Genomic DNA, 23,964 nt, shown 5'->3' on the forward strand with positions numbered 1-23,964 from the left:
CTTATCATAAGTTAGGTGAAAGACGTTCCATTCTTTTGTAATATATACCCAGATATCCCGAAGTTATGTGAGGGATGGTTTTGGCCCTATAAATCTGTATATCTGTTCTGCATATTGCAATAATAATGAGACTTTTCATATGAGTAAGTGCTGCTGCATCAAGATCAAGACTTAATTCTTTCTGTCTCTACCAACTATTGGCTATACCCTTAGATAGTGAAAATCACCTCACTGCACTGCTTTCATTTTACACCAGCTGAGGATCTGGCCCTTTATTTCTGTGCATTATGTATAGAAACAAAGGCAAACTTTTAGCTTTGGTGGTAAATGGGAGGGCAAAGAGTGAGAGTTCAAAGTCAGTTGAAATGTTGAGAAATATTTTTCCCAAATGTTGCTTTTCTTCATTACATGCAGGAGCCTTTTTTTGGTGTTTTTTTTTGGTTGGTTGGTTGATTGGTTTGATTGTTGTTTTTTTCCAGTTATCAATGGGTAAAAAAACGTTTCCCTATATTGTCGTATGTTTCTTGATTTGATATGATATGAAAATCACTGGTTCTGGTGGCAGGTGGGAAATAGGATAGCAAAGAAGTTGTTTATTTAATCAAAACTTCCAAATTTGAATACATGTTGTACATAGACGAAGAGAATTCTAATACCAGGTTTTACATTTTAACTGTGGTGAAATGAAATACAGTTGTCTGGACAAAATGCTTTAAACTTAATGCTTGTGTACTGTGTTTTATTAAAATGGAATAACATATCACCCCTTTTTAGTCCCAAAATATTATTTTCATCAAATTCCATACATTTCAACCCCTATATTCAGACCTTTATACAATAGGAACAAGAACTGCTAGGTAAAGTGCTGTCTCCAGATTTTAGTCAGCACACTCAAATTACTATACCAAGTCATTTGCTTACTGACTGTACAGTAAGTCCTTCTTGACTGAATGACCTGAGCATGTTTTGGAAGTCTCTTCCTTTATTAATATTCATATAATAATCAATATTTTGTACTCCACATTTGTATGACCTGTACTTATTCTTGAGGAAGTGAACATTGATGCATTAGTTTTGTAAATGGTCTGAATAGAGGGATTTCACGGTGTGTGTCTACACTAGCACGTGCTTATGTTTACCTCCATGTATTGAGCAACTTTGATCTCTGGACATTGGGGCCTTTTTTAGCTTAAATGGAAGAAATAGAGCCTGCATGAAATTAAGCCCCATAGTATTAATAGTTAAAGTTAATAATGTACAGTATCAATACACTTTTGCAACAATCTAGAGCATTCATCCTGAATAAGTCCATTTACTTTTTCTGCATGACGTCATATTTAAAAGCTAAATTTCAGTAGCAACGTTTTTCAGTGAAAATTCAATATTTTGTTCTTTTTGTGGGTGTTCTGTTTGTTTGCAGTCAGATGAGTGAGCCTCATAGCGGTTTGACGCTCAAATGTGCCAAGTGTGGAGTAGTTTCAACAACAGCTTTGTCAGCCACCACCGCCAGTAATGCCATGTTAGTCCTAATCATTTACATCTTCTTGTTACAAATCTTATACAGTGCATGTGAGAAAATACTTTGATGATGAAAATTGTGTTTGCTAATTCTGTATTAGAGCACTGAACATATTTAAATATTATTGTTAAAATTGGCAACTGTTTATTAACAGAATAGGGGATACTCTTTAGAACATAAAGTACAACGTTTTTTATATATTTGTCTATGGTTTTCAAATTAACTAATAAGTTGCCATCCTAAAAGATGGTTTTTTTAATAGTGGGTTTTTATTTATCTACTTGCAGTTATATAATGTTGTTTTTTCTCTCTCTCTCTCTCTCTTTCTCTCTCTCAATAGGGCATCCCTTTGGAGTTCCTGTGTTGTGTTGCCTCTTCTGGCTCTGACATGGATGTCTGCAGTTCTGGCCATGACAGACAAAAGATCAATATTATTTCAGATACTCTTCGCAGTATTTGATTCATTGCAAGGCTTTGTTATTGTCATGGTCCACTGCATTCTCCGAAGAGAGGTGAGGAATAATTTCTCGATCGCTAAAGTGCTGTGTTTCTCACATACTATTTAATATTATATACAACATATACTTTCAGAAATTCACTTATTGGTATAAAGAAAAAAGGAAATTTTTGAGATGAGATTTAAAGAGGGGCAAGTGATTAAGGATCTCAAACAGTTCTAGGCAAATGATGAGGCAGCGGAAGAAAGAGAACTGCCCCCAAATGTAGAAACTCAGTGGACAGGGACAGATAGGAAGTTGAGAGTGAATAAAGGAATGAACAAGATGGAGAGTAGATGGACGTGAGGTTGAAGGAAGATTGTTTATTTTCAGATGCAAAATGCAGCACAGTTAATTTCAGTGGGAAAATGGGCCCACCTAATTAGAGGTCACCTTTAAATTGGGCCAAATAGGTCTTGTTTATTTCTAACTTTTATTCATCTTTGAAATTATGATTATGCACAATAAGTGAAGACCTAAGACTCCTTTTTCAAAGGAACAGATTCTCTGAGTTTTTCACATGTAGAAAGACTGATCAAATATAAAATTGCTTTCATTTACACTATTCCATCTTAAACAGAAAACTGTTGAAAATGTACAAAAAATGTAGGAGATAGGTGTGGTCATTTAATGAACAAGCCTTTCAACTCTATATTGGTTCATATCTTGTTAGGTCACACTAAGTGTGGTGCTTTCAATTTATGTAGGTTACATTGTTTATCTATATCACTAAACCATACCATATGTGTAACACTATTCACAGTGATTGGCAGTATCTATTCAAGGGAGCTGCAGGGCTGGAATAACAGGGTGCTTCAGGTCACATTTAAGGTTTATTGGCCATGCTGAGTGAGGAGGCTTGCAAGTGTCTCTTCTCTCCATCATTCACCATCCGAAGAACTCAAGTTCACTATATTCATCCAAAACAGCATGCAGGATAGTGACCCAATCTATTTCAGTCTCCCTGTGATATTCTAATCTGTGTGAATACTGTATTCTACCCAGTGTGTGGGGGTGGGAGGATCACCTTGTGAACCACTAAGTCATTTGATTATTTCACTAGAGACAGGCAGGAGTCTGAAAATGGAGGGAGTATGGTCTATGGCTTAAAACAAGAGATCCTCGGTTCTAAAAACTGAACTAATATGCCTTGCTCTGTTCCTGACTTGCAGTGTGACCTTGGACAAGTCCCTGTGCTTCATTTTACCCATCTGTAAAAAGGATAACAGTACCTACAGTAGCCCACAGAGGTGTTGGGAGGCAAAATTATTTAATGTTTGTAAAACAGCATGAAATCTTTATATAAAAGGCACTATGTAGAATGTGGAATTTAAAAAAAATGTTTATATTATTGTTATTACTTATCACCCACAAGACCTCCTGTTCCCTCCACATTTTGTGTACCTTTCTAATATTGGGTGGGCAGGTACTTGCAGAATTTGAAGCCACCAAATTGTACATTTTTACAGTGAAAAATGATAAATAAAAAGTGATGGCAGTTTTATGTAGAACTATCAGCTGAATCCCTTCTTCCTCAAGTGCTTACACACAGAATCTTCTTTCCCCCACCTTGTTATCCTAACACGCAATGAAATTTAAGAGCTGGAGCAAAAATTGAGGAACTAATTAATCGGGGTTTTTTTCCAAATGGGAAAGGGATCAAAGAGATGATACACAACTGAAGCAATTTTCTTTCATAACATTAGTTAATTGTCATGGGATACAAGGCACTGATGCAGGAAGCCTTCTCATACCACTTAAGTACCCACATTTTAAAAATGCCTAAATTCTACCTAAAAAGAAAAGGAGTACTTGTGGCACCTTAGAGACTAACAAATTTATTAGAGCATAAGCTTTCGTGAGCTACAGCTCACTTCATCGGATGCATGAAGTGAGCTGTAGCTCACGAAAGCTTATGCTCTAATAAATTTGTTAGTCTCTAAGGTGCCACAAGTACTCCTTTTCTTTTTGCGAATACAGACTAACACGGCTGCTACTCTGAAACCTAAATTCTACCTGTATAATATGCGCACACATTCTCAGCAAGTAATTGCAAAAGGACATATGCATTTGCTTATTACACAAATGGAGTATGTGCATGCATGTATCCATTTATCTCACAGAACACATATTTGTATAATCCACTGATTGGCATGTGTTATTTCCCCCTCTGTGCCCAGTCCATAGAGGATATGGGTCTATAACAGTTTTCAGCTAAAGAGTTCTTTAGTTCAAGCTGTGGGAACTCACACCTTTAGTTCTGGAGAGCCTTGATTCCATCAAGGTGATGTAAGCTATTTAAATGGGGACTCATGTGTGATTCAAAGTAGTGTGGGCCACAGAACCTTTGGATGAACTTCCTCTGTTCACAGATAGGATGTAACCACTGCTCAGGGTGTGTTATGTCCCACTCTGTACCTATTGCCTTGAGGACTTCAAGAATCTGGTTCTTTAGTCAGGCTATACATCCTCATGCTTTTAGCTCTGGAGGTTCACAGTTCAATCCCTGGTGACAGCTAAGATAGCAGCTATCACATGCACATTTTCAAGGAGCAATTTAGTCATTAAATTGTTTTGAATTTTACTTGAAATTGTAGTACATTACTTTACGTAGTCCAAAGAGGACATTTCTCTCTACCCATACATGGCATTGAAATCTGACCAATGTGTTTGTCGTTCTTGATGATGAATGCCATACAAATAATGAAGCCATCTCATTATATCTTGCATATGATTCATCTAATATTTTCAGTATGTCAGTGTAAGCAAAATATTAATTTGGACTGTCAAATAACATACCACAAATAATATATCATAGAAAAATTCAAACAAAGAAAAGGTCAGACTTGGTTTACTATGCCCTTATTATTGTTATATTCCAGAAACAATGCATTCTTGTTCATGTAAATATATAAAATCTTTTTTTCTCATTATACCTGATGTATTGGTTTGGACATAAACATTGGAAATGTAAGAACGTGTGTGTATCTACACTCTCTTTCCATCCAAAATCCACTGGTCTGTCACGTCAGTATTTTTCTCTGAAAGCGAGCTGTTTAAGAGGCTGCGTGGCTGTTCAATAGGGCACTAGAGTGGGACTCTAGAGACCTGGCTTGTGTTCCCAATCTGCTTTGTGACTTTAGGAGCGTCACTTCACATCCCTCTGCCTCAGTTCCCAATCTGTAAAATTAGGATAATGATACTTTCCCCTCCTTCGTGCTTTGAGGCCTATAGATGAAAAATGTTATAGAAGAGCTAAGTATCATTATTTTTAACTTGAAGACTAATGGGGATATTCCCACCCTATCATATCACTTTTTATTCTTGTCTTCTTGCTGTTAAAGTACCTAATGAGACATAGAGGGAGTGTGGTGCACATGTATCTGACATAAAACAGAAAATGATAGAAAAGCCTGGTGCTAATAGTCTTCCTTACCAGAATACCAGAACAGTATGCCTGACATGCTTGAACACAGCCTCTTCTGAAGCTAATTTGAGTCACGCTGAACAACTCCAAAGGCTGGTGGTGATCGGAGGAACCCATGTGTATTTTCTGCTTTTTCCCTGTTCCTACTGATTTGAAATGCATTTGGATTAAATACATGTTTAGTGTCTAAACCTCAACCCACATTTCTATATTGGAAGAGAAAAAAGGTGCATGATTAGGGAGAGAGGGTAAGTCATAAGAGTCTTGAATTGGTTACTGTTGCTAGGGAAACCACTTCCTTGGTTCGTTAGATGTTAGAAAGAAAAAATAAACTACAAAACAATTCTGAACGAATGGTGGAGAAAAACAAATGAGCATTTCAGAGGCCTGCCTTTTGTTTGTGACATTGTCTGAGGATTCTGCCTGTACTAAGACCATGAAGTAAAAACCAATAGGTGGGTCAGGTTATTCCCTTTGACAAAATCCCTTAAAGTCTGTAAGAGCAGGATACACAAAAAGAATTAGGCACTGCTATACTCAGCATTGCAATTAACTTTTGTAACAACTGGGAGATGTTAAATCAGATTGGTGTTAGATGCATGCAAAACCACAACAAACATAATGCCTAAAATTAAAGTCTGATTCATAATCCAGGTCAAGCACACTTTTAATTACTCTCTGACATTTTGGGAGTTTCACTGCCTTAAAATCACACCAAACCTTTTACACTTGCTACATCTTTTCTCTCTGCCCTAAATTAGTCTTCCTCCATCTGCAGTACTCATTTAGACTTAAATATTGCAGGGCACTTTAACTTGTTTAAGGGTTGAGCACTTTAAGATAATGCTTTCTAATTAATCTTTTAAAGATAAGGCAAAGTTTTCTATCTGCTTTTTTTTTTCCTGATGGGAAAGCCTATCCAAGCTCTCGAAGAATTTGTAGCATAAAATAATGTCATTCAGAAAGCAAGGCCTTAGGCTCAGCTTCAGTTGATTAATTTAGCCTCGTTTACTGTTTACAAAATGTCTATGAGCAGCTTATGACTTTCTCTGATTTGATTATTCTAAATCAATAACTGAATAATTTCTACAGATATTGAATGGTCTGTAGACGGCTCACAAGAAGTTCATTGAGAGCGTTTGATATTCAGCAAAGAAATGGTGTTGGTTAGTTTTGATGGGACACAGATAATGTGGCCAAATTTCTGTATCCAGGCTGGAAGATGGTACCTCTTAGAATCAGATTTCCAATATGAATACTAACATTTATTAAATGTAAATTCTCTTTTTTGTGAATACAAACATTCCTCCCTATAAACTGGTTTTCTAGAATGTGCGTGGCAAGTGAATACAAAAGACACCTAAGCAAAACTGAAGCAAATTTGGTTCTTAATTCAAAGAAATATTCTCATGTGTTTCCAAGGCCACACTTATAAATATCTTTTCACATTGCAAGAATTTTCTTGCTGCCTCCATTTTTAATCTCTGATATGTGCAGCCAAATGTACTCACACTAGACTGCCAATGAGCAGGAACTGCTTTACCCCTTTGGACTCTACTTGCTATTTATGCATCTCTTTCCTTAGAAATTGTTCTCTGGTAATATATATACTTAAACATATGATCCTGGTCAAATTTCTTATAAGTTCTACACATCAAACCTTCTGAAGTAGTAACTCTTGAAATATAGTCATGTTTTGGACAGAATAATACTCATTAATGACTGGTGACAATTTATATCTAAGTTCTACAGAAAAGATAAATAATAAAATCTTACACCTTTGTCCAGTACAAAGCAAGCTACTTTCCTACTCGTGTTCACTCTTAATAAGTTTTGTCCATTCTGAAAGGTTTTACTGGTGCAAGAGGTTTCAGAAATATTCCCTATACTTAAAACTAGAGAATACAATGTGAGCCACCTTTTAAATCCCTTACATTTCTCAGGCATACAATGCATTTTATTTTGCTATGGAAATAAAGTACTTTTTATAAACCTACCTTCTGACCTGCTGTTGCAGTCAAACTGAGTGCGAGGGCAGAGCCAAACACTGCCACTGAAGACAGTTTGGGGATGAGTAACTCCTCATCACTGACTGCTAATTAATTATGTTCCTTGACAAATTTAATTCTGAGTCTGGCAGATTTGCAGACTTTTGTACCAGCACTAGGGTATAGCAAGAGTGTGAAATGGCAGAGATAAAAAATGTGCATTTACTGGCTGTGATGTATCTAGTATCCTAAAGTAAAACTAACTTTACAGTTAAGTTTTGTCTATAGCTGTATTAAAAATGTCAGAAGATGCAGTGCATGTTATTGTTTTCACAGGTTCAAGATGCATTTAGATGTCGATTAAGAAACTGCCAAGATCCAATCAATGCAGATTCTTCAAGCTCTTTTCCTAATGGACATGCTCAGATCATGGTGAGTTTTTATTTTATCCTGGACTTCTAATTCAGTGTCCCTAGCCAAAATAAAAAGATGACTATACATTACTGTACATGTCAAGTGCATGTACATGAAATATTAATACAGTTCTTAAGTACAAGTCTGACTTCAGCTCCTGAAATTTCTTAGAAAAGTTCAGCTTGTTGGTTCAGTGGTCTGTTGAATAGCACTATTATGTGCTGAATCTCTAAAGACCAAGGTTCAAGAGCAGCCAAGACTCTTCCTTTGTGGGCAGCTGGGACTACAGTGTTGTGTAGATGATGTTTTCAAGGATGAGTGGTGAAGTGTGAAACATACTATATATTCTGAATTTCTGTACTCGCTAGTATCTGTTTGCAGAGAGGTGTTGCAGTCGGGGACTTAAGAGCCTTCCTGCCACCCCAGCTTCAAAGCAAATGCATCTATTATTTCTATTGAGGAGAAAGTGGTGGGCATTCTATTGGGGAAAGAACTGGCTAGAGTTAAGGAGTCAGTGAACGTTAGGGTTGCCAGCTTTGGTTGGACATATTCCTGGAGATTTCATCATATGACATAATCTTTAATTAAAGATTAATCTTTAATGACTACAGGACAAGCCTAATATTTGCTAATATCCTTGGGTGCAGTTTAGTAGCCAAATACTTAGCCCATTGATTTCAATGGGAACAGGATCAGACCCTAGATGATGCAAAGATCTCTTAGCAAATGCCCTTGAAAGAGCTGTTTGAGCAGAGGAAAACCAATGTTGAGATGTCAGGAAAAAGGATAAAATGACCCTTTCTGAAAAAAGAGAAAATTTGCTGCTTTTATTAGATACATGTAAATAAAGTGTGAGGAAACCATGAAAGCAAAATTGAAATGCATTTAGGCTCTATATCAAGTTAAATAGTATTTATTTCACTGTGACAGAGTGACCATAGATTCTTCAATATTAAAACTCCTTTCTTAATCCTGGCAGAATCTTTACCCCACTTTGAAATGAATAATAACTACTTTCACGGTTGGGGGCGGAAGGGGCTGCATAACTTATTCTGGTTGCATTAGAAGCAGAGATATACAGAATACTATATAACAAATACCAAATTTAATAAGACTGTTTCAGATAAAGTGAACTAATTTGATTAAGGTTATTAATGGTAATGTGTGTTGCAGGCTATTTTCTGTATTCCTGTTTATACAACCACTGTAAAAAGCTTTTTTGACAATAACCCTTCTATGATATGTAGAAGTTATTCTTCTATGTAAATATAAAATTACATACTGTATCATCTTATTAAAATTACATATTATATTTCCATCTATTTTATTTTATTTTTTTGTGGTCAGGCAGCATACTTTGAAAACAACCCAGTTATACTTTAGGAAAAATTGTATTACTCTGCTGTTGTAAAACAATAAACTCCACCTTCCCAGCAACAAGAAACCACTTTTAAGAGACTGTGATTCTGTAAGTAGGACATTTTGGAAGCACTGGTGGGCAAAAGGTATTGTGGTTTGGTTTTCATTTAATAATGGTTGTCTTGTTTCATTATTTCTTGTTACAGACAGATTTTGAAAAAGATGTGGACATTGCTTGTCGGTCAGGTAAGGATACCAGAACAGTATGTAGTCAATCCAAAAAATAAAAAATAAAAACTGAAGATTTGTACTAATGTCACTGTGGAGTAAAAGGAAGAAACAGAAAAACTATGAGGTTTTACCTGGTTCCAGAAAAATATCTTTTCTATTTTCTTTCATTGTCAGACGACGTGGATAAATGTAGTTCATTATCAAAGAAAATTGTGTACGAGTCTCTTAACAGAATTCAAGTAGTTGATAAGTGTCCCACAAGAATTTTTATACCTTAGAAAACAAGTGGATTTGGCAATAAAATCAACTTCACACATACAAGAATTTTCTTCACCCCAGTAAACATGCAAATTTGAAATAGCCATACAGCTAGCAAAGCACATTTTTGGTTAGATATAGGGTATTTGAAAATATGTATATAATATATAGTAGCGAAAACAATCAGGGGCTGACTTTTCTCTGGATCTAACTAACTTATGTTTACTGTAGTTTAAGCAGCACAGGAACAAAAAAATAAAAATATATTTTAATTTCACGTTATAGGTACACATTTTTATTCTGTGTCAGTACTCTGTACTTTATTGGCTCCATTTCTGTCTGCTTCTGCTACTTAAAAATACTTGTCTTCAGCAACTTACTCAGCCAACGTAGTTTAAATAAAACACGATGAAAAATTAAGGGTCTTTATAACCCATTGGGAATTTTAAGATTTAGAGTCTCTCCATGCATTTTGTCACAATAGAGTAATAGTTCTTCCTTATTAACTAATGTTCATTACTGCTGATGTGTTTCAAAAGAGGTAAGGCAATGGAATTTAAAAACAAATACATTCCTCCTACCTTCTAATGGAAGGATAAGTTCAGACTTAATCCATGAAGCTGCACACTTTATCAGCTTTGTAGTACAGAAAGTTATGTCAAGGACACACTTAAAGAAAGATACTTTTAATGCACACATGAGTGGACTTCACATGTAAAATTAAGTGATTTAAATTCAATTTCCTATAATGAAAGATTTAGTAAAAGGTGACTGGGTGAGCTGACATGACATGTGTGGTTAGAAACAATCTAATAACCACTTGCATTTCCTAAAATGAGTTTTTACTCTTTTTTTTTTCCATTTTTGCTAAGTAATGCTCTTGGGTAGTTGAAATGCCCCAATTTCTTATTTACATTTCCTTGCTTTAGGCAAATAATTCTTGAAAAATTAGAGACAATCATGTATGATTTAACACAGGGGGCTACGTTGGTGAGCTGACCACTACTGTATATCAGTGTACTGATGCACACTGTAATATTAGAGCCACCATGAACTTCAGGACACAGGAAAGGGAGTAAATGCATTTATGGGTATTTCTGTACTTCTTATTGTCTAACTCACAAATTCTTAATTTTCCTGCACATGCTAGCACTATTGTGTTAGCTGAGAGGCCTTCACTGAAAGTGGTGAATGACTATTTTATTAGCCATGTTAATATAAATCTATAGACTCTTCAAGTGCACCAAAACATAAATAAGCTTCTTTGCCTAGTTTGATCATATGCTGCATGCATTCAGAGATGAATTTAATACAAGGGATTTACAAAATTCAGCAGAAAAGAACATTTAGGAGTAAAGTCAGGGGAAGACATGTACACAGTTAAGGAGATCGTTAGGATGGATTGACGAAAAGATCTAGCCGCACAATCTATCTGATGTTTTCCAAGAGGTTACACAGAGTTGATAAGGGCTGTGCAGATCTCATAGTGTACTCGGGGTTTTTGGAAGCCCTTAATCAAGTTCCACATGGCAGGCTTCTGCTTAAGCTGTAGGTTACCTAAGACCTATCACAGAATGTAGAAATAGATAAAGGGCTGTTTTTAATTTATATAAATGATCTAGGCTTAGGGAGAGATCCAGGTCAATTATACAATGTAGATTAAAAGAAACTGATTAAATAAAAGCTCATTCAAATGAATGTTTATGAAGTAAAACAAAGTTATTAAATGGATAGAAAAAGATATAAGGAAATATACTAGTGAAAGGAACATAGGTAAACAAAACCATGACAATGTAAAATAAGCAGCAGCAAACATAACTCCTTGTTATGAGAATCCTGTTCTGTAATTCACAGTTCTACATAAGGATATTGGACCATGCAGAGCAGCTACAATAACAGGAACACTTTCTAGAATTTCACTAAATGATGACGAAGAAGAGAAAGGAGCAAACCCTGAAGGTCTGAGCTATTCAACATTGCCCGGAAGCATCATTTCCAAAGTCATCATTCAGCAGCCCACAGGCCTCCACATGCCTATGAGCATGAGTGAGCTGGCCAATCAGTGTTTGAAAAAAGACAACAGTGAGTTGCGGCGGACTGTGTATTTATGCACTGATGATAACTTGAGAGGTGCAGACATGGACATAGTCAATCCTCAAGAACGGATAATGGAAAGTGACTATATTGTCATGCCCAGAGGTTCAGTAAACACCCAGCAATCATTGAAAGATGAGAGCAAATTGAACATGGGCATGGATACCTTGCCTCATGAAAGGCTGTTGCACTATAAAGTGAATCCGGAATTCAACATGAATCCCTCTGTAATGGACCAATTCAATATCAATTTAGATCAGCATCTTCCCACCCAGGAACATATGCAGAATTTGGCCTTTGAGCCCCGCACAGCAGTAAAGAACTTCATAGCCTCCGAGTTGGATGACAATGCAGGATTAGCAAGAAGTGAAACTGGATCCACAATATCAATGAGTTCTTTAGAGGTCAGTGATGCATAAGCAAATTACATGTTCTGTTGTTCTAATTATATGGCAACATAATAAGTCATGGCTCCTTGACTACAGCCAGTGTTTATGTTTGAGGGGTGCAGCTAATGTCTTAATTAAGATTAAATTACTGTTTGGGATCATGCTTTGTTTATTCTGTTCCCATAAAACAATACTGACAATGTTTAGAATTGGAATAAAAATCAAAGTAAAGTTTTAGAACCTTAAGGATGGGATGATACAATCTTGGAGCTTCAAAATTCCACCTGCCTTGCCACGAATTTCCTGACCTGCAGGATGAATTCTATTAAATAACTCTGAGTTCCGGTGAAAAAGAAAAACCCATTCCTACAGGATAACATTATAGTCACTGAACTTACTTGCATCCTCAAACAATGTTCATTATTCATTATTTATTTACTTCATTAAATGTGCATAATTCTTTAGCAGCAGTTAAGGACAATGGACTTGATTCTACGCTGGTGTAAATCAGAGTAACTCTCTTAAATAGCATTGCATGAGGTGACCTAATTTGCATGTGTGTGCCGACGTGTAGAATTTGCATGTGCAGCAGGTGCAGGTACATTTCTTGCACACTTATCTCAGATGTCATTCTGACTATAAAATTGTTCTGGAAATCATTACTGGAATCTGTTTCTAAGATTTAAACATTATAGAAAATTGCATGTGAAAACCATTTGCTTATTTATTTAATACCTAAGGATCAAATACTTCAGTTCTTAAAAAGTCTTTACTTATGCAAACCAATATCAGTGAGGTCAGTAGGAGTTTAAATGAGTGCGTTGACTGGAGAATGTGGGCTGGAGATCAGAATTTTGTTTCTATCATCAGGAGCTTTGAAAACAAAATATTTCCCTCCTTATGTTGTGTTTGTAATATCCACAACTTTTGCATGAGAAACACAGATTAATTAAATAAATTTAAAAAAAGCTGAATTTGGGGCTTGGCCGGTAAGCTAAGTATTGGCTACTTTCTGTAAGTTGCATTAACATGTAAATGTATAGGTAATCTTGGGACACATTTTCAAATGGACTTCTTAAAATTGCATTTTGCACACACGTCCAGTTGCATGCATACATCAGTTAGTTAGACATGAAGTTACCTGATATGCATGCACAATTGCAGCTTTGGTGGGCCCAGTTCCTGACGCCACATTTGAAAATATGTCTTGAAGTCTATGAGAATGTTGGCTTGCATCTTTAAAATCCAAAATGTTTATTTCATTTATAAAAGCTTTTCACTTCACTTGTAAGATTTGTTACTGACCCTGGGTCTGATTTACCACTCGGTTATACCAGTTTTATGCTTATGTAACTACACTGAAATCAAGAGCGATGATTAGGGTGATTATAATATATGTATTTTCTCTTACTAGGTTAACCACACAGGATCATTCTGATACATATTTGCAACTTTGTACAGTTGCATTTGCAGTTCAGGGTTCTATATGTTAAAGGAGTTCATTGCCCCTAGCAGGTACCTAGCCAACTGAAAAAAAATGTGCATATATATGTGTGTGTGTGTGCACAGCACACACACACACACAAACATGCAGCATGTATGGAGTATTAGAAGAGGCAGATTTCTACAAATTCCATTGCTTAGACTTGATGAGATTGTTGAATCTTTACTCATGTAAATACAAATTAAAATAGAGATTGGGGGGAGGTCCTTCCTCAAAAATTTTGAAATATCTAGTGCCACTTCCTCCATTTTAGAAGACTGTAAGACATTTCAAAGATAGATTCAATGCAAAACTTTGTATCAAGTATTATTGATGCATCTTTCCCTTCAGAGGGGAGAGGGGAAATCTTTCTTTCCTTTCTCTTAGAGAAAGCGTGCAAATAGATGATAGCTAACTGAGAAACCCTTCTTCTCCCATCAGGACCTATTGCTTCTCTTCTCCATCCATAGGAAAATCTGGGAGTACCAGAAGCTTCTCTGCCAGGCATCAGGCACTTCCTAAGGCTCTCACATCAGGTTCCCCTATCACTAGCAAGAGAGGAGGGGGATGCCCTAAATCAGAAAGAGAAGGAGGAGCTCTTCTTCTATATTCAGTGTAGGACAGGGAGTTATGTTCCCCTGCACGCCTCCATAATTTAATCCTCAGCTTCATGATACTTGTGCTGTAATTACTCTGCAAATGTGTAAGATTTTACCATGTCATTCTATAGTAGTCAACATTTAACATGTAAGTGAAGTGCACCTGGGTGATTTCTGACGTGTTAATTCTAAAGTTTTAAAATTTAAGGTCAGTATTTATTGAGCACATAATAAAGGGAAGAAAGTTTATAAAGCAATTAGGGAAATGGTATAACTGGGAAATTGTGTAGATATCATAGACCCCATTTTCAGAGGGACTCAAACCAACTTCTGATTTTATGGGTGAAGTTTTTCACCTCCTGATACTTACACCCATCAAGAAATATGGGTGTAATTGGTACCAGCTGAACATTGTGTCCCAAAACAGCTAGTCTGTATACCTAGTTGCTATTATTTGTTCTCTCAATTTATTGTGGGCACAAGTACTTGTGGGTATAAAGCTGAACCTGCAGAAGTAGGGGACATTTCTGAAAATGTAGGCCTTTAGGTTTAAGTGCTCTCACAAAACAAAACAAAACAAAAAACAATTCACTTGAAACTCATTTCCATTTTATTTCTGAAAAATCAGAATCTCATACTTCCATTGGCCAAGTCTCTTACATCATACATGTATACACGTCCTCACATAAAATATTCATCACACTTGGAAAATTGAGGGTTTTTTGTGCTAATGCTCTTACAAAGTCTGCTAAATTCCTGATTTTCCTATATTTAGAAATCTCAGAAATGTTCCACAGTTACATAAGTGGGCATCTGCTTTATCCATTAGAACAATTCACTTCAAAAACTGCTTTTATGTGATATTAAGGTTATGAGACCTGTATCAAAAAATCCTAACCAGTTCAACGTTAAGGCTGAGATGTGAGGACATTAGTATACTCTCTCATACTTAGGCATTGCACTGCATGATGCCTGGAGATGACAGTTTTAGGAGATAGCTGTAATATTCAGGCATGCTGGAATTTCCTAGCTTTTGCCTCTGTGTGTCACAGACCTATTTCAGTTTTTGTATATTAGTATTTTTTTCTTATGCTTTATTGTATCAAGAAGATCTGCTTCTCTAGTTAGTTCTTTGAAGGTGATATATTTATGTACAACTATTATCTATGCACACATATACATGTATGAGTTTGCAGATTACCAAGGTGCAATCTTGTGAGGTTTTACTCTGTATGCTCCATACAGTATTGGTGTTATTATAGACACAAGCAGGCATACTAGTACACCATAGTTGTTCTTACAGGGAATAATTTAACATCTTTCTTATCTCCTGCACCTTCTTCATATGAATGGATTAAAGTTGGCAGTATTATCTTGGTATTAAAGTGGCTTTCAATGTGCTTCTTCAGTTCAGAGTGTTTTGGTTTTAATGAAGAAAGCACTCTGAATGTCCTCTTTTGGAATGGTTTTTGTTTTGAAAGTGCACACTCACATTGCTGTGCTCATTAAAACTAAATTACTTTGAAGTGAGGCAGTGCATTTCCATCCACTTTGACACAATGGGGACGGGGGGGGGTTGGAAGTCTAAATGCAGAGAAAGAAGCAGATCTATGCAAGGGGCAGAGCACCTGCTCCCAAAATGCAGGGAGAACTGGCATGAGCATCTTAGTGGAGCAGGAGTGGCTGGTTCTTTTAGAGGAATACAGGGGAGGAAAGAACACTGTACCTAATTTGTTTCAAATGAAAAGGGGTGGAAAGGGATATTTATAAAGAAAAAGACCAAAAAGGAAAAAGGAGAGTAAGAGTTGTAAAAAAAAAATGAAGGTAGAACATGCAGGAAATTGTATTAACAAGTAAAAAGAGAGACTGTGCTCTGGTAGGCAGGAAGATGACAAAAGGATAAACAGTCAAAGAAAAGGAACAACTCTAATTTAAAAGAGAATGTGGCAGACAAGGAAGAAACTGTTGTATTCTCTTTTCAATATTCTTCTCTAAACGAGAGGACCTACTGTGGTACTTTGGCACATAAATGACTGGAATTCAGTTCCTAATCTCTCATTCCCCTGTATTCATTTTTCAGGTCCCAGTCCCTCATTCTCCAATTTGAGATTTCTATGGAGACAGGACACTGCCATAAGTGGGAGACACTTGGTTGTATCACTAAAATATCCCCTAACAAGAGGAAAATATGAGAGAACTGAAAAGATAGTGAAGGAGTTAACAACATAAAGAAAGGGGAAAATAAATGAAAAGGCAGAAGAGAAGACACAGGAAAGGCAAAGTCAGAGACACCAGAAAGGGAGAGTAGAGTTCAGGGGAGGCTTAAAATTAAAGGGGCAGAAACAGAACATTGAAATCAAAATTTAAAGTACAAGGTTAAAAACGTGTGATAACACGAGAGGGGAGAAAGAGATAGAAGAAATACATCAACAAAACAGTATTTCTTGTCAAGCAGAGATTCAGACAACAGGCAGTTTAGAAGCAATAAGATAGTCTCAAGTCCTTTTGACCTATGATATGAGAACTGAAGCAATAATTGGGAATAGAGTGAAAAGAGCATCATGGGAGTTTCTGCTTTAAAATGCACCCAGATTGCATCAGTTTTTCAGGACCTCCTCCCCCTTACACAGATTTATCTTTCTTTCCTCCTTCCATTCTCAATCATCTGCCAAAGCCGTGCTGCTTGCCAGTTCTGTAACTCTCAGCCTTAATGAAAGCCTAAGCCTATTATAGCTCCTGCTTTATTTGATTTGTTGAATGGATCTTGAGTTCCTCCAGTTCCAAAACTGCCACTACATCATTTTATATAACCTTTATAAAGGTGGAAGTTGAACCAGGCAATGAGAGGGCAGTAATTGAAGGTGTATTGAACTGGAATTCTAGTCAACACCCTGGAGAATAATATGTATTTGAGAAAGTGTTTTACATGTACCTATTTTAGCTGCATGTGATATTTAAGAAAAAAACATATTTTCAGTCATTTACAAAATTAAGAAATGCCTATATCTCCCCTAAAAGAGCGTAGCGTCCAAAACAGGTGTTTATAGACTATTGAGTACATGTGTATGTAGGAGATGTTATAAAAAAGGAGACTTATGCCCATTAGATCAAAATAGCTGTGAACTGAGGCCTTGTGGGTGTTGCAAGTGTGTTGTATGCTAAAATTGCTAGGAGACGTTCAGCACTCAAAAATTGCCACACTTATGTGGTTATGCACTTTTTCACACAAAATTACTGCCTTATGACTCACCTGTATTAAAGTTCAATAGCCTGTACAACCTTGTATTTGAAGCTAAGCTGTTTTTTTTTCACTAACATGAACACAAATGGACATTTAAAAAAATCACAACTTCTATTCATGCTGCACTTTTATATCTCCAAAATACCAAAAGAGATTTTTCTTTAATTTTGTAGGGGAAAAAATCCTCCCTTGGGCTAAAATGTTGTATGTCACGTTTAATCTCAGAGTGAATTATCAACTGATGATAATAAGGATTTATATTAATGGATACATGGAGATAGCCTTCACTATTATATCCTTGGTTTCAATTATACTTTGCACTGCATAATATATCTTCAGGAGTTTATGTAATTAATCAGCTAGCAGTATAATGCAAACTAGAATAAGGAGCAAACCAGGAATTCATCTTTTTACACAGATAAAGAGGGATTATATTAGTCATTTAGTGGGAGCAGCTCCTTCCTGGTGCCAGTGGAGTAGTGCATGTTGGTGTATGGAAATTATCTTTCAGTGCTGTTCTATTTTTCCACCAATGAACAGAGTTCAAAGTTATTCTGGAATTATTCAGAGAAGCTATACACGATTAGTACAAAACACAACTGATTTAAAATGAATTGCTGCTGCAGACTTCCTTTCCACAGAATTTTACTTTGGTTTTAATATAAGGGCTTTTTCCTGTGATGTGGGTTTTATCTCTGAAATCAGACAGTCGTAGAAATTAGAGATAGAAAAGACTCACCAGATCACCTCCTGTCAATGCAGGAATATTTTCTACAGTATATTCCTCCAACACTTTGCCCGACCTAATGTTCAATTACTCAACTGATGGCATCCCACTGCTTCCTTTAGATCATTCCCTGGTTAAATGAACTTCGCTACTGGGAATGCTTTCTTGATAACCAGTCTAAAGTTGCCTTAATTTCATCCCATTATTCCTGAATTATAACTTCTCAGACATGTTCTTCCCCAAGTAGCCTCTTTCATTATTTGGTATTTATACCCAAATACTTCTAAACTGTGATTATGTATTCCAACTCCACCACCTCTATTTAACCCAGGTATATAAACTTTTTTACCCTTTCCTTTTAAATCACTTTTGCTAGCCTCTGAATGATTTTTGTTGTCCTGTTCTGAATTGTTTCCAATGTATTGACATCTTTCTGTTACTGACAGGCCCAGAACTTTATGCAATAGTCTAGGTGCAATATCACCAGAGTTGCACAGAGAGCAACTTACACCTCCTTGGGCTGGTATATGCAGCCTTGACTTTTTTTGATGGCAAATTGATATCCAACTCATTGTTCGCTATCACCTCTAGGCTTTTTTCCTCATTACTCTTTTCCTGCCATTGAATAGCTACATGCCTTTGTGTTCAATATTTTAGATTGAATCTGATTTTGTAATTTTTGCACCTCTCTAGGACTTTGTTTTTACTTCTCCATCCTCACTGATATTTGCAATATGTTTGAATTTATCTACATATTTTGCTTCATGTGAAGGTTACCTATTCTTCCAAATCATTAATAAAAGATACTACCTAAAGCTGAGGCTAACACTGATCCTGGAAAACCACTGTGGCTCTCATTGTAAGGTTTATGTTGATTAAACTGATACTCAGTTTTATGGTGGATACATGCAACTACGCTAAGAAGAGACCCACCATGGACCACCTTCATCAAGCTATGCATTCACTGGCTACCAGAGATTTTTTTCCTTAGCCCCATCTCATTAGGCTTTCAACTTCCATTAATTTAATTTGTTGAATGAGCCAGTTGGTTGCCTAGATTTATAGGATCATGAAGGGGCATATACAAGCCCCTCTTCCCTAGCCACTGAGATACCACCCTGGAAAATCATCCTTTTAGTTGATTTAAGAAAGAAACTATTTTTGAGGTTGTCAGATTACTTATGGAACCTAAACATGCAAGTAGTCTTGAGGTGGATGGGCAGCTTGTTTTGGTTTTACTGTACCACATCATATAGGAACCAGAGAAAATGGAAGTGGAAATGGTGGCATTCAGAAATAAAAGCTTCTGAAATAGCATATTAGAGAAAGATCCAATTTCCTTAAGTCAATGTAAAGACTCCTGATCACTCCAATGTAAATTGGATCAGGCCCTTAAACATATTTGCCAGCTCCAAAATAACCTTAAAATTGTTCGGTGTTGCCAGTGTGATAGTTGATAGGACCTGACCCTCTACCTATTGATGTCACTGACAGAACTCCACTGGACTTCAACTCAAAGCACAACTCTATTGCTCCTCTGACCTATGACAGCAGATCATGTCTTTAATGACTTTAGGGGATCACCATATGTAGCCATGAAAAATATAAAGTAAAAGCACAAAATAAATAGTATTTAATGTAGTTAAAAATAAATGTCGTCATTCTGTTTCCGTTCTGGTTGGACTCCAGAAGAATTTTGTTTGACATACGTGCCCAAAATGGCCTACTGAGTCACAATGCCAAGGAGATGTGATGTAAAAGCAGAATTGCTTTTGACATCTATCCAATCAGATTGCAGTAAAGTATGGTGCAGTGTTTTGCTCACATTTAAAGTGAACAGTAGAGTTATGTGGGGGCTTAAACCTAATCACCCATCTCTGCTTATAGGTAATGCCAGAGTATCTGTGCTGCCCATGAGCAGACTTGCAGGCAAAATGAGTTTTAAATATTCCATTTTTCTAAATCACGCTTTCTTGCAAATCAGGTCTCTAAACTATATTTGATTTAGCATCTTCATTCATGCATTTCAGTAAAACCAGGTTTATTACTGAATTGAGTCTTAAAACTAGTCTAGAGACAAGTACTCTAAAGTTTATCTCATGAATGAGCCTTTTTCCTTTTGCGACCACACAGCCAAACATAATACTAAATATTCTGAGTGTTCACAAGTCCTTGAGAGCCCTGTTTGGGGGGGGCATATAAATCTCTTGAGGTATAGTTCATTTTAGAATGATCAGAGTCACTCTGATTTTTTTACCACTGTTGTTTTGGGTTGTTGGGGGTTTTTTGTTTTGTTTTGTTATTGGTGCTGTGACACATTTTTTCCAAGTAGTCTTTAAATATCCTGGTTAATGTGGGAGGTAAAGTTGAGCTTTTCTAGACAGTTAATGAGGGGCTTATCACTAGTTTATAGTTTTTCAAGTATTCTATTATAAGTCCCTTCCCGTGGGCTGATTCCTAGCTCTTCAGATCCCAGAATGTGCAGAACATTCCTACAGTAATCTCCTTTGCATATTTACAAATCCAACCATTTGGAGCCGATCAAAATTTTCCAACAACACAGTTTTTCAACAAAAAATTGCTTTTTTGACTAAATTTAAACAAGAAAAAATTGGGGGGGGGAATCTGTTTTCATTAAAAACCCAGAAATAAAAAAAAATCCGTTTTCAACAACTTGAACATTTCACTTTTTAACTGAAAGTATTTAGTTTTTGGTTGCAAAAAACAAAACATTTCAATGCAAAATTTCAACAAATCAAAAAATTAGTTTCATTCAAGTTTTTCACAATTTCTTGACCAGCTTTATTAGAAATTAGTGCATCCATGTTACCTCCATCCTCACTGGCATCCAAATCAATTCAGAATACTGTTAAAAATTGCCCTCCTTGTTTTTAAAATGCAGTGAATTTGTTCCAGCTGACAGACCTTGTGGACCTTAGTACAAAACATATCATTGCTTAACTAGGTGGTTAGGGACTGAACTCTATAGCAGGTGATCAATCTGGCTCAGCAGGGTCCTGATCTAGATCCCATTGAAGTCAATGGGAGTCTTTATGTCAACTTCGGGAGACTTTGGAACATGTCCCAGGTGAAGAAAGAAAATTCATTGTTTTGCATAGTCTCAGTGACTAAGACGTTATACTTCCTACACTCCAGAGTTGCTACCATGAAATACATAAAACTGGGAAAAGCAGGAAAAGTTTTTGGAGAAGTGAATGGGTAAGTCATGGGGAAATGGACTTACACCAGATTCTGAGTCACATTCCCTATCTTGAAGGACCCAAATTACTCCCATTAGCTGTCATGAGGCCACACCCTTTAAACAAGAGAGCCTGTCCTGCCAGTTATTCAGAGAGCTGTACAATGGTACCCAGATGCAGAACTGCAGTTCTTTGCTGATGCAAAACTTCAAAAACACAATTTAGAGGAAAAATGAGAATCTCTGCTTGTTTTATAAGCCAGCACACATCCCTCACTCAAACACATACTAACACAAGTGCCTGGGTGTGTGTTACACAAGGGTACAGAGTAGGGCTAGGATTTATTACTATGAATAGATTTTCTTCACAGTCATAAGCTCCAGTCATTATTCAAACAGCGGAATCAGGACCTTGTCTCTTTCTATACTCTTTTTCTTCCTTTCACCCTCCCTCCCCACAAGTAATCTAGCACTAGCCTCTTCTCTTTCAGTACGCATAATCTCCCCATCCTTGGATCAGTCTCCTTTTCCTCTGCTACTCCTGCTGGCTACTGCTGCCTTCGTGTATCCCTTTGCCACATTAGCCCTGGATATTTTATCCCTTCCCTACAACATTAAACTTCAATTTCTTCTGCTGTTATTTACTATTTACTTCTAAAGCTGTATTTTTTAAAAATTCTGTGAAGCATTCTGAGTTGCATTTTGTATAAAAGATACTATACAAAATGACCAATTGTGTTGTATTTACTGTTATACAATACCACAAATTAAGAATCATTTCTTTTACATTCAGATTCCTGGACTAATATTTGTTATAAATTTGAAACTAATTTCAAGTTGTTCTCTCCAAATGAAGTCATCATTGCAAACAAACTGAAGCTTGTATAGAAGATATAGCCGCCATTGGCTTGATTCCTCTGTCACTAACCCCAGTGTAAATCTGGAGTCACTATATTGAAATCAATCTGATGAGAGAGAAAAACCAAGTTCTGGGTGTCTATATGATCCCAAAGTGATAGATTCTTTATAAATATCGTTGAGATCATGGTATCCAGCTACAAAACTTACTGAATGAGGAGCCTGATTACATGCAGAACTCCCTGTGAAATGCAATTGTGTCTTATTCCATTGGGAAAACAATCTCATTTCTAACAAACTGTGCATGATGTCACAGATTAATCTTTAATTGTTAAAACAAAAAGTACATCTTTCTTAAGAAATCTTTAAAATAAATATTCAAAAGGAAACACCAATGTTCTTTAAACTAATGACTATGATTGCATGAATAGATTCCATGTTAATGCACCTATTATTTTCTTTCCTTTTCTGATGCTTAATAGAGAAGAAAATCACGTTATTCGGACCTTGACTTTGAAGTAAGTTTAAGTTTAAGTTATTCCTGCTTATTAAAACCATATTAATATAAAGTTAATAAGAAATTTCAGTTTAAGCCACATGATATAGTAGATATCAATATGGTGGTTTAAATGGGTGTTGTATAATATATGATGGGAGTTTCATTAAAACTATTTTGGCGAAAGTTACTTGTAAAACATTCTAACATCGAACTACTGCATAGTACAAATGAATTATCGTGACTTCTGTTCTAAGTTCTCCACCATTTCAATTACATGTATTTTTTTCCTTTTTATACATCTGTTAATTTCCCGGTGGTCGTAGATGCTGATTGTCTATTTGAAAAAGTTTGTCTCTTTTGTTTGATAAGTGGTGTTGCACAGCAAGTCTGCTTCCTTCCACAAATTCTCTATGTGAGAGAGCCCAATCTCTCATTTTCTTTAGGATTCTTCTCGCTTACGGGACCTACATTTTCAAAACTGATTAGTGATTTTGGGTACTTGAGTGAAACCCTTAGAGGGGCCTGACTTTTTTCAAAGATGCTGAGCAACTGCTCTCTGAAAACAGGCCCTGTAAGTGACTCAAGTTGGATACCCAAAATTTGAGACATGCAAAATCTGTAGTCCTTGTTGGAAATGTAGGCTCTGGTTGCAAGGATTTACAGGCACAAACATTTTGGTGAAGGTATTTATCTTCCTATTTATTTGTATGGTTGCTTTAAGTGACTACTCTTTGTAGTCAAAGTCTATATTCAGCAGAATATTAATGATTTATGGATTTTTGGTTTTTGCAAAAGCTGTCTTATACATGCTTATTAATAATTTGATATAATTCATTATGTGTTTCTCCAGTGAAGCCTCTCACACTGTTTGCATAGAACCTTACATATTTAGGACCAAATTTTAATATCCATTGAGATCCACATATCGACTATGACTTGAAAAATCATTGTCTATGGACAATGATTACATGGACAACCATGGTAGTGGATTTTTCTAGTCATGCATTGAAGCATTTCTTGAATCAGAAGTCAGAATCTGGCACAGTTCCTTTATTATCTCATCTTGTGAATCATTCAGTATATAATACTGTCTATTCCAGAGTTTTAGGCTATCAAAGTGTGAAATTCTGAGCAATAAATTATGTGTTCAGAGAACCAACCCAAAGTGATTTGAATTATGAA

At 36.2% G+C, this 23,964-nt stretch overlaps 1 protein-coding gene across 9 annotated transcripts in view; it reads left to right on the forward strand.

Annotated features, from left to right (window-relative positions):
• Window positions 1–23,964, forward strand: part of ADGRB3 (adhesion G protein-coupled receptor B3) — a 616,872-nt gene that overhangs the window by 580,729 nt on the left and 12,179 nt on the right. For 6 of the 9 annotated variants that reach the window (XM_043510428.1, XM_043510430.1, XM_043510432.1 and 3 more), the window contains 6 exons: window positions 1,421–1,519; window positions 1,860–2,031; window positions 7,768–7,863; window positions 9,411–9,450; window positions 11,548–12,191; window positions 22,766–22,801. In XM_043510428.1, coding sequence (XP_043366363.1) covers window positions 1,421–1,519; window positions 1,860–2,031; window positions 7,768–7,863; window positions 9,411–9,450; window positions 11,548–12,191; window positions 22,766–22,801 — 1,087 coding nt within the window. The remainder of the gene's footprint in view (window positions 1–1,420; window positions 1,520–1,859; window positions 2,032–7,767; window positions 7,864–9,410; window positions 9,451–11,547; window positions 12,192–22,765; window positions 22,802–23,964) is intronic. The other 3 variants (XM_038396358.2, XM_043510431.1, XM_043510433.1) reach the window with 1 other exon arrangement.

Source organism: Dermochelys coriacea, chromosome 3 (genome assembly GCF_009764565.3).
Source record: "Dermochelys coriacea isolate rDerCor1 chromosome 3, rDerCor1.pri.v4, whole genome shotgun sequence".
Classification (NCBI taxonomy): Eukaryota; Metazoa; Chordata; order Testudines; family Dermochelyidae; genus Dermochelys; species Dermochelys coriacea.